At 45.4% G+C, this 10597-nt stretch overlaps 1 protein-coding gene across 2 annotated transcripts; it reads left to right on the forward strand.

Annotated features, from left to right (window-relative positions):
• The first annotated feature begins 479 nt into the window (after nucleotides 1–479).
• ATF3 (activating transcription factor 3) lies at nucleotides 480–9827 on the forward strand. Of its 2 annotated transcripts, none has more exons than XM_054167984.1 (4): nucleotides 480–612; nucleotides 5883–6126; nucleotides 8185–8292; nucleotides 9191–9827. In XM_054167984.1, exons 2-4 carry the CDS (start codon nucleotides 5887–5889, stop codon nucleotides 9386–9388), a joined length of 546 nt encoding a protein of 181 aa, XP_054023959.1. In that variant the 5' UTR covers nucleotides 480–612; nucleotides 5883–5886; the 3' UTR covers nucleotides 9389–9827. The 2 variants fall into 2 exon arrangements, with proteins under 2 accessions (XP_054023959.1, XP_054023960.1); XM_054167985.1 differs by having other exon boundaries at nucleotides 5966–6126.
• The last annotated feature ends 770 nt before the right edge of the window (nucleotides 9828–10597 follow it).

The following is a 10597-nucleotide window of genomic DNA, read 5'->3' on the forward strand; positions in this document are numbered from 1 at the left end:
TATACGGGATATTATCGTAGTGGATAACTTTGTAAACTTTCTCCGTCTCTCCTGGCTCAGTGTCTTTTCTGACACGTCTTAGCACTTTGGGGGCTGCTAGAAGGCAGCTTCTGCCGTTTAACAAGCCAGGAGGCTATAGAAGCAAATAAAGCAAGCAAAAGCCCCTTCATCACAGGGCTCTCATATAGGGACTCCCTGTTTCCTCTGTCAGGGAGCCGATGGATGTGGTGGGGGACCTATGATGCCGCCCCGCACGACTCGGCACGGCACGGCACGGCACAGTGCTGACCGCGCCGTGCCGAGCCGTGCCGGCGGGGAAACCTTGCATCACCGCTACAGGCTCCGCTTCCCTCCTCCCTCTTTCGGGGAGGCTATTAATAGCATGACATCAGCCCGGGACTCGCCGCCAGAGTAAATACCAGCGCTGCCCGCTCGGCTATATAAGGGGGGTGATGCAACCGAGGCTAGAGGCAGAGGAGCGGCGAGCGGCGAGAGCTGCTCTCCCTGAGGAAGCAAGCGGATAAGAGGGAACGGCCACCGGGACGCTAGCGCTGTGGGGTGGGTGCGGAGCCCCTTCCCTCGGTCCAAGAAAGCAGCGGCGGCGGGAGGAAGGTAGGTGGGAGTGGGAAGGAAGACACAGAGATCCGTGCCGGAGGGGTCAAGGGGCTGAGCTCCGTGGGAGGTTTGTCCCGCCACTGAGAGATGCCCGCCGATGGGTCCGCGGGCCGAGGCGAGGAAAAGTTTCGCTGCCGGAGCGAAGTTCGGGTGCGGCAGTGCCGTCGCCTCCCGGGAGCCCCGGGGAAAAGCGCCGGAGCCCCCGCCGGAGCCCCTCGCCCGCTCGCCCGCCCCCGGCGCTACCATCCGGGCGAGCCCTGTGCCCTGCGTACTGCCGCCAGATGTGAGCGCCGGGAGGGAGCTCACCGAGCCCCGGCTTTCCCCGGGCCGGGCCGGCAGCGCCGCTCGGCACCGCGCGGTGGCGGCCTCGGCGGAGGGAACGCGCCAAGGAGCGGGAGCCGGCGGGGCTGCCGCGGAGCGGACGGGCGGTTTGGGGCGGCCAGGGGTGGCCCCCGAGTGTCCGCGGAGGCAGGAGGGACTGGCCAGGCTGTGAGTCTCCCCGCGCCGCCGCGAATAGCTGCGGCTGGTACGGGCGCATCAAAAGAGCGGGAACTCCCAGGCTGAGCCGGGGACATTCACTTTTCCTTCTGTCCCCGTGTCTTGACCTGAAGATCAGTTGCTGAACTGTTGCCTAATCGAGTCAGGCGTGACACAACAGCAAACTTATTTCAGAGAACTAGTTTCCTGTTGGAAATCAATTCTCTCGTAGTAACAGCATTTGACAAGCTGGAAGGCAGCAGAAAATGGTTCGGGAATGATGCGGGATGTCAGAAAGCTTGAGGTCAAGCAGCGTGCACAGAGGTTGTGAACTGTAATTGCTCTTAGTGCTGTTTAAGATTAACCTCAATGGTTATCGGGGTTTATTGCATCAGCACCAGAACAGGAATTCATATGAAGAAATAAAACCAAGAGGCACAGTCAGCCATCTGCAGTTAAGCAAAAAAAGGGATAAGACTGAGAGTAGTCACTGTTAATGCTGGTAATAAACAACAATACCCTTAAATAATAGAAATGCATAGCTGGGAAGTATGTCTTGAATTAAAACATTGGCAGATGAGATGTAGAAGTTCACTGTAGATGGAAGGAATCATCAGCAAAAGAACAAACAAAAAGTAGGAAGGGAATGAATGAGTGAAGTTGTTTGGATCTACCTGAATTGGTGGGGATAATGTCATTAGAAAAATCTGTTCTCTTTGAAGAATTCCAAAACTAAGGAGAAAGTAATGCAGCATTAACTCATGCTGGGAACAAGCTGTACCTTGGTGGTGCAAGTCTGTGAGATGTTCAGCACCTGCATTGCCAGTAACTTTAGAAGTTCTAACAAAGTAAACCGAGACATTGCCATGATTTAAGGCTTGATATTCTTCTTCCTACTGTTTCCTCAGCCTTTACAAACACAGGCAAAATGAGATAGGGCTCTTGATGGCTTATAGACAGGCACAATTTGTACAAAAATGAGGAAAAGGAAACACAACTTGTTGCATTAGTTGTTTTTTTTTAAATAGCAAAATCTAATTTTCCTCCCTGTAAAGCATTTCTAAAAGCAGATTTGTTCCTCAGAAACGTGAGAACATCTACCTTGCTGTTATGAAAAGGGAACCTTACTGAGCAGCTTTGACATAAGGCTGATTGGTTTTGTTATTGATATGGCAGAGGCTCATGATGATCCCATCAGTAGACTGGAAGCCTACCCTATCAGACACTGTCCAGAAGCTCTGCCCCAAGAAGGAGGCCCAGGAAAGCAAACAAGTGGCAAACAGCTGTGGAAAAGGGGCTTTGACTCACGGCAGAAATCCTTAAACAAGCCTCAGCCACCTGTAGGCCCTCCCTTCCCTAAAGTCTTGAGTAAATAGAGATGCTTTTCAGGCTATCTGGAAGGTCACCGTGCTGTTCAGGCAGGAGAACATCAAGTTTCTGTGGTCAAGGACACTTAACGCCCCTGTGCTTCCCCTCCCCATGGGCACCCTACCACTCCTTTTTTTTGCACTAGTGACAGACAGATGAGAGTTCCTGAAGAAAATACACTAGGGTTTTGGTGGGGCTTGTGGTACATTTAGCACTAGCTTGTAGAAATCCACAATTAACACAATCTCTTAGGCACAAATATTCTTGGTTCCCACTGCTGCCGCTGCTGACTTTAATTAAAAGTTCACCTAAAATGAAAAATAATTTAATAGACCAACAGAGCTCACAAATGAGTAGCCCAATTAATTATTCTGTAGTCTGGAGAACCAGTTCTATTGTTAATTTAAGACTCCTGGGTTGATTGAATTATGCAGCATTAACTTTGTTGAATGAAGCCATTGCTGGTGGCCAAGGAGAATGATTCAGTGGACTTAACTGAAATTTCTGCTAGCAATGAGAGGTTCAGAGTCACGTGGCATTAAGCCTGTTTAAATGAGTTGAATAGCTGAATGCTGCTAAATGCTAAATATTGCTGGGAGAACTTCAGGTGGAAATTACAGGGCTGTTTCTGACTTGTTGGAAAAGAGTAACTGCTAGCTTTCTGAGATTATAGGATTAAACTGTATCAGTGCTTTAAATGTGACTCATGGGCAGGGGCTTTCTGAAGAGAATTACATAAATTTCCCAAGGTCTTTCTGAAAAACAAATTGTTCCAAATAATTTCCTCATCTCTAATAACTCTGGGTGAAATCCTGGCCTCACTGAGGTCAACAGGAAAAGTCCTCTTGATGGGTTCAGGATTTCACCCTAAGACTTCAGGAAATGTTCAACTTTTCTGTGGTGACTGTCTGAGGAAAAAAGTGAGGAAGGCTGCAGCTGGACATGGTATTTCCTACCAACTGTCAAAAACACTGCCCCAGATTTTAATGTTTATGTCACTTAGCAAGGTACCAGAGTCCATTCTCGTTTCTACCAGTGTGGATTTCCAGTGTATTTCTAGGTATCTCTTGTCAAGGCATGTGACCCCAACCATTTCTTGCTGAGTTACAGAAGTAGTGTACAAGGAACTGTGCAATTCTGGGTTGACCATGTGGAAATTTGACTTGCCCATACTGCTGCCCTGAGGCAGCTATTTTCGTACCTGCACTAAGTTAATGACAACTGACTTTGCTGTAATTATTACGGTCCTAATCAAGCTGTAATTACCCATGCAGCTGTTAAAAAAAAACCACCCTCAAAATTTCCACGTCAAAGAAAGCTGGAAAATCAACGTAGAATCATAGAATCACAGTATGGTTTGTGTTGGAAGGGTCCTCCCAAGGTCATCTAGTCCAACCACCGTGCAATCAGCAGGGATATCCTCCCCTAGATCAGGTTGCTCAGATCCTTGTCGAGCCTGACCTTAAATATCTCCAGAGATGGGGCCTCAACTACCTTCCCTGGGCAACTTCTTCCAGTGTTCTACCACCCTCATGGTAAAGATCTTGTTCCTAACATCCAATCTAAATCTACTCTTCTCTAGTTTGAAGCCATTGGCCCTCATCCTACCACTGCAGGCCTTAGTAAATAGTCTCTCTTTAGCCTTCTTGTAGGCCCCCTTCAGGTACTGAAGGATGCTATTTGGTCTCCCCGAAGCCTTCCCTTCTCCAGGCTGAACAACCCCAGCTGCCTCAGCCTGTCCTCATAGGAGAGATGTTCCAGCCCCGTGATGATCTTTGTGGCCCCCCTCTGGAAAAGAGTAAAATCCAATTTAACACAAATTGCTTTTTGACCAAAGGAAGTACTCCAATCTGTTTTCCTAAGGATTTGCACATTTTGCCCCTTGTGCCACTCACAAAAAGGGCTCAGCTTTCATGCAGACTTCTTATCTCACCTCTCCTGGGTAAAAGATGGCTTGTGTCGTGCAGAGCTGTGTGCATCAGCTAGCTAGGTTGCCCATGATGTTTGGGTGGCTAACTGCTGAGTTTTGCCTCTTTCTCCCTCAGCGGGGTCACCATTTGTTGCAAAGAACACAAGGGGCCTCTCTCCCTCCAAAACTGGCTAAAAAATTCATAAGAATGACTAAAAAGAAGAAAGTAGAGAGCACTGTTGGGTAGGTTCATTTTCTTAGCAAAACTACCAGAAATGAGGTTCCTCCATAGGTGTCCATTTGCATAATTCCCCTGAAGTCTCTTCAGTCACACAGGCTTATGCCAGCAGGAGATCTGACCATAAATATTGGAGAATTTCAGATCCTTGGCTGAAGGCACATGAGGACAGTTTCAGCGTTTACAAGAGCAAAGGAATGAAACAAATGGCTTCATGCCTGTGCTTTGAAGCCTCAGAGCCCGTACAGACTTTGACTTTTGTGCCAGCTCTTATCATTAGCCATTTTCCACAAGTTTTTTAACCAGATCTACCACTCTGTAAAATGGAGCATGGTAATTTTGTGACAGATCTTGTCACAGTTATCAAACTTCAGTTTCTAGTAGAACTTGTTGAGCTTTGCCTAAAGGTAGCTGAGATCAAGGTACACTCTGCCCATTTGAAGCTGGAATCTGGGGTGGTGGAGCTCTGGGGATGGAGACACCTTTAAGCTCTTTCTGTGCTTTAAATAATGATATTTCTTTGCTTTCTGATTTTTGTTCCTCATTCTTTTTCTGTTCACTCTACTCTCATTTGACACATTACCAGTTTAAACCTTCACAGTACGCTTTTACACACGCTACTTCCCCCCAACACTACCTTGCAGAAAAACCCAGGAACTGTGTGATGGGTTAATGCTATCAGCATTTTTAATTACTAACTAATTATTAACAATTATTATTAACTATTATTAACTAATTAATTAGTAACTAAATGTAAGTTAACATCACTGGAGGTGTTCAGGAGGAGGCTTGATAGGGTGCTTGGTTGCATGGTTTAGTTGATTAGGTGGGGTTGGATGATAGGTTGGACATGATGATCTTGAGGGTCTCTTCCAACCTGGTTTATTCCATTCCATTCCATTCCATTCCATTCCATTCCATTCCATTCCATTCCATTCCACTCTACTCTACTCTACTCTACTCTACTCTACTCTACTCTATTCTACTCTACTCTACTCTATTCTACTCTACTCTACTCTATTCTATTCTACTCTACTCTATTCCTCTATTCTGTTCTGTTCTATTCTATTCTATACAGTAGAAGCTTTAGCTAGAGACCAAATTCTTAACTGCTTGTCTCTAGTGAGAGATTAGGGTGAGAGATTGGGCAATCAGGACTGAAGTAAGGCAAGAAATACAGTGTTATTCATAGTATGATGTGTACCTCCAGGAGATATTATTTGCCTTCCTGAAGTTGTTGAAAGATTACTATCATTGTCTCTTTTTACCTTTCAGCAAAATGATGGTCCAACACTCAGGCCAGGTTTCTGCATTAGAAGTCAGCGCCTCCGCAATTGTTCCCACTTTGTCCCCTGCAGGGTCACTGGGGTTTGATGATTTTGCAAATTTAACCCCACTGGTGAAAGAAGAGCTGAGGTTTGCCATTCAGAATAAGCGTCAGTCCCACAGGATGTCTTCTGCACTGGACACCGTGACGGTTTCTGAAAGGCCAGTAGAAACATCACTCATGAAAACAGAGGTATGGCTCTTCGAAAGGCAATTAAGTGGGAATTATTAATTCCATATTAATGTTTCACCACAATATCAGCAGCTACAGACAACCCTCTCCACTGTACTTGATCCTGGCAAGCCTACTGCTTGGCTCTCTGTTAAGTGCTTCTGGGAAACCCTCTGGCATTTCTCATTTGGTAATTCTCATTGATTGGAACTGGATGATCCTTGAGGTCCCTTCCAAGCCTAACAATTGACAGTGGTTGACAGGCACCTGAACATGAGCCAGTGGTGTGCCCAGGAGGCCAAGAAGGCCAATGGTATCCTGGCCTGCGTCAGAGATAGTGTGGCCAGCAGGAGCAGGGAAGTCATTGTGCCCTGTGCTCAGCACTGGTTAGGCCACGCCTTGAGTCCTGTGTCCAGTTCTGGGCTCCTCAATTTGGGAAGAACACTGAGACACTTGAATGTGTCCAGAGAAGGGCAACGAGGCTGGGGAGAGGTCTGGGGCACAGCCCTATGAAGAGAGGCTGAGGGAGCTGGGGTTGCCTAGCCTGGAGAAGAGGAGGCTCAGGGGAGACCTTATTGCTCTCTACAATTACCTTTAAAGGAGGTTGTAGCCAGCTGGGGGTTGGTCTCTTCTCCCAGGCACCCAGCACCAGAACAAGAGGACAAAGTCTGAAGCTGCAACAGGGGAAGTTTAGGCTGGAGATGAGGAGAAAGTTCTTCATAGAAAGAGTAATTGACCATTGGAATGTGCTGCCCAGGGAGGTGGTGGAGTCACCATCCCTGGAGGTATTCAAAAAAGGATTGGATGTGGCACTTGGAGCCATGGTTTAGTTGCTAGGAGGTGTTAGGTATTAGGTAATCGGTTGAACTTGATGATCTCTGAGGTCTTTTCCTACCTGGCTGATTCTATAATTCTATGTTTCTATGATTTACATTGAGGTCTATAATTGGGTATCTTATTTTTTGATTGTAGACTAAGCACAGTGGTCAGAGCAAGCGCTAGTCTGGTTTCTCTGCCTGCTTGTGGCTGAAATTGGAACAAGTCACTACTGAAGTTTTATTTCACTGAGGACAGTCCAGTAGGACTCATGTGGGTTAGACTGAGGTACACATGGCAGTGTTATGTCCGCACTAGGTTTTCACTTCACATAGGTAATCTCTATGAAAAACACTTCTCTTATCAAGTAGAAAAATAGCTTAAGTTAAGGAAATAACTACACCTTGGTCTGTGCCTCCACAGGAAACAAACCAAAGCTTGAAGGAGCACGTTAATATCCCCTTTTTGGTGCTGCCTTTAATTTGTTGCTGTCTTGCTGCCTCCCTCATGACACAACATCCATTCTGTTCCCCATGCTTCTTACTGCTTTTTCCTCCTTGAGAAATGGAGGGGACAGGGAGATGTGGGAGTCAGCCTGGGGAGGCACTCGGCAAGTGTCCTTTGAGTACCACTCATTTAAAATGAGCCATCATATGGATTAGAATAGAATAGAATGGAATGGAATGGAATGGAATAGAATAGGAGTAGAATAAACCAGGTTGGAAAAGACCTTTGAGATCATCAAGTCCAACCTATCACCCAACACAATCTAATCAACTAAACCATGGCACCAAGCACCCCATCCATTCTCTTCCTAAACACCTCCAGTGATGGTGACTCCACCACCTCCCTGGGCAGCACATTCCAATGGCCAATCTCTCTTTCTGTGAAGAACTTTCTCCTGACCTCCAGCCTAAACCTCCCCTGGCGCAGCTTGAGACTGTGTCCTCTTGTTCTGGTGCTGGTTGCCTGGGAGAAGAGACCAACCTCTGCCTGTCTACAACCTCCCTTCAGGTAGTTGTAGACAGCAATAAGGTCATCCATCCAAAATCTAGTCAGGTTTCTGCTGACAAGTCTAATGGAGTTATTACCATGTTACTGTATGGCAATCAAGGTCAGAAACACATTCTTTCTTATGTAATTCACAACATGAGCACTGACAGTGCTACCTGTGCTGCTTTTAAAAATGCCAAAGTTATCAAAACAGAGGCCACATGCTTACAGCCATCTTACAGACTGTGTGTATCTGTTTTCATGGGGCAGTTTTCTCCCGAAGAGGATGAAAGGAAAAAGCGAAGAAGGGAAAGGAATAAAATTGCTGCTGCAAAGTGCCGAAACAAAAAGAAGGAAAAAACAGAATGTTTGCAGAAAGTAAGTGACTGGATCAAGCTGTTCTAAATCTGTCATCCTGCCAGGACCCAACAGATAGCATGAGGTGCTGTCATAACAGGAAACACGCAGAAAGATGCCACCCAGAGCTCTGTAAACCCTTCAAAAGATTAGTTATTAAAAAATATTATTGTGCTCTATAGTAGAACCAAATTTGATTAAAACTGGAATTAAGTGAAAGCCTGGTAAAAAATGAACAGAGATTACTCTTTTCAGTGACCAATCTTGCCTGCAGGCATCATATTAATTTGACTGTGTACACTGAACACAAAGAGAAGTAAAAATCTTGTTTGTGGAGACCATGAGCCTACAAACATGGACAAGTGTTTTCTGACTTCTTTATGAAATGAGTGGCATGGTAGCTTATGCTTGAATTCTCTGTCCAAAGCCCCCAGCTGTGCCATGATATACAATTATTTTAGGGCAGCACTAGACCTGTCTTTACTCCTATATCTAGGAGTAGGGGGGAAAAAGAAGCTGTGTCCTTACTTTGTTAGCTTAACACGGTTTTGTGACCATGTGACGTGATGGTCCAGGGAATTAAACATAGATGATTTTGGGTCAATTTTTGACCCAGAAAAGCTCAGAATAATTTTGCAGAAGATAACAGTAACATTTTGGGTACCTGTCATTGCCAGTGAATACAAGCCTGGACTTGTTTTTTAACTTCTCTGAAGGCCAGCTCTCAGTCTGGCTTTTAGACAATTGCCAGCTGGGGGAACGTATCGTTTCATCATGACAGGACACCAAGAGCATGCAATTCCTTCTTTTGCTGTCCATATGCTTTCTCACCAATAAGAGCCTGGCACTGTTGGATAAACACTGCAATTACCTACTTAAAGTATCCAATCTAATAGCTGTGTCTGTCCTTTGTGACTAGGAGTCTGAAAAGCTGGAAACCATCAATGCAGAGTTAAAAGCCCAGATCGAAGAGCTAAAGAATGAGAAGCAGCATTTGATATACATGCTAAATCTTCACAGGCCCACTTGTATAGTTCGGGCACAGAACGGAAGGACACCTGAAGATGAAAGGAATCTTTTTATTCAACAGATCAAAGAAGGCACATTACAAGGTTAGGTGATACGTGGAAATATTTACAGTGTTTTTAACAACTACCAGAATCCATGGAGGATCTGACATAATGTGTAGGATTCTATTAGTCAAGAGCCTTTAGGCAGGGCAGATTGCTTTCTTAAGTGGAAAGAGTCATTTTGGCTTGACAGCGATTCTTCCCCCTGGAAGATCTGGTCTCAGTTAAATTGAAGAGTCTTCTGCCTCAAATATAGGTTTTGCACCTGTCGTACTTGCTGTTCCTAGGAGCTACAGACAATGGCTTCAGAAGTTTTAGCTCTCTGCTAGTATTACAGTATCTGCACTCACAATGTTTGTGCTAGAACACTATGACTTCCAATGCACGTGGTACAGACAGCTGTGCTGGATGGACACTTTTCCTTGTTGCTGGTAGGAAAAGCAGACTGAGAGTATTTTTAAAGCCTCAAAGTTTCCAGGACGAGTTCTGGCAGAATGCACTGATGCCTAGTGTTGCATTCTAACTCAGCATACACACACACACAAACACACAAAAAGCCTTTAGTTTCAACTAAGCTTTGTTGTTGGTGGTTGTTTTTTTTCACAACACTTGTGTGGTGGTTTGGGTTTTTTTTCTGTGACTCATCTCAGAGACTAAATTTGAAGAGCCTCGCAGGTGTAACAAAGAAATGTTTCTTGCAGCCAAGTTTGTGTTTTATGAGCTTGAACCCCTCCTACTACCCTTTGGGGCCTACAGTTTCTCCTTGAATTGCTGAAGAGCAGCCTGTACCACCACGTGGTGAATTAGACCCACTGGAAAGAGGAAACTAACTGTGGAGAGATAACAGTACAGGTTTTGCCTGAGTAAAGATCTGCAGGACTGAATCCCAGGCTCATGAGTCATGAAGAGTTTTGTTGTTTTCTGTTTGTTTGTTTGTCTGTGGTTTTGCCTTTTTTGTTGTTGTTGAGGGTTGGTTGGTTTGTTTGTTTTAAAATCATCCTACAAAGCCTTGATTCATGCTATTAGCTCTCACTCACAGAAGAGGTTTCATTGACTTCAGTGGGTCTGCTTATGCAGACAGCTCTTACAGGCATTAAGAGCTTGAGGTCTTTTTCCATCTTGGTCAGGATTACTTTTTTTTCCCCATGACGATTCAGAAAAGAAAAATTATGAATGCAACTACTTTTATTTAATATTTGAGTAGCAACCACAATCAAACCAAAGTGTTACCTAGAAAGGGGGGGGGGGGGTCAAGA

Source organism: Dryobates pubescens, chromosome 2 (genome assembly GCF_014839835.1).
Source record: "Dryobates pubescens isolate bDryPub1 chromosome 2, bDryPub1.pri, whole genome shotgun sequence".
Lineage (NCBI taxonomy): Eukaryota > Metazoa > Chordata > Aves > Piciformes > Picidae > Dryobates > Dryobates pubescens.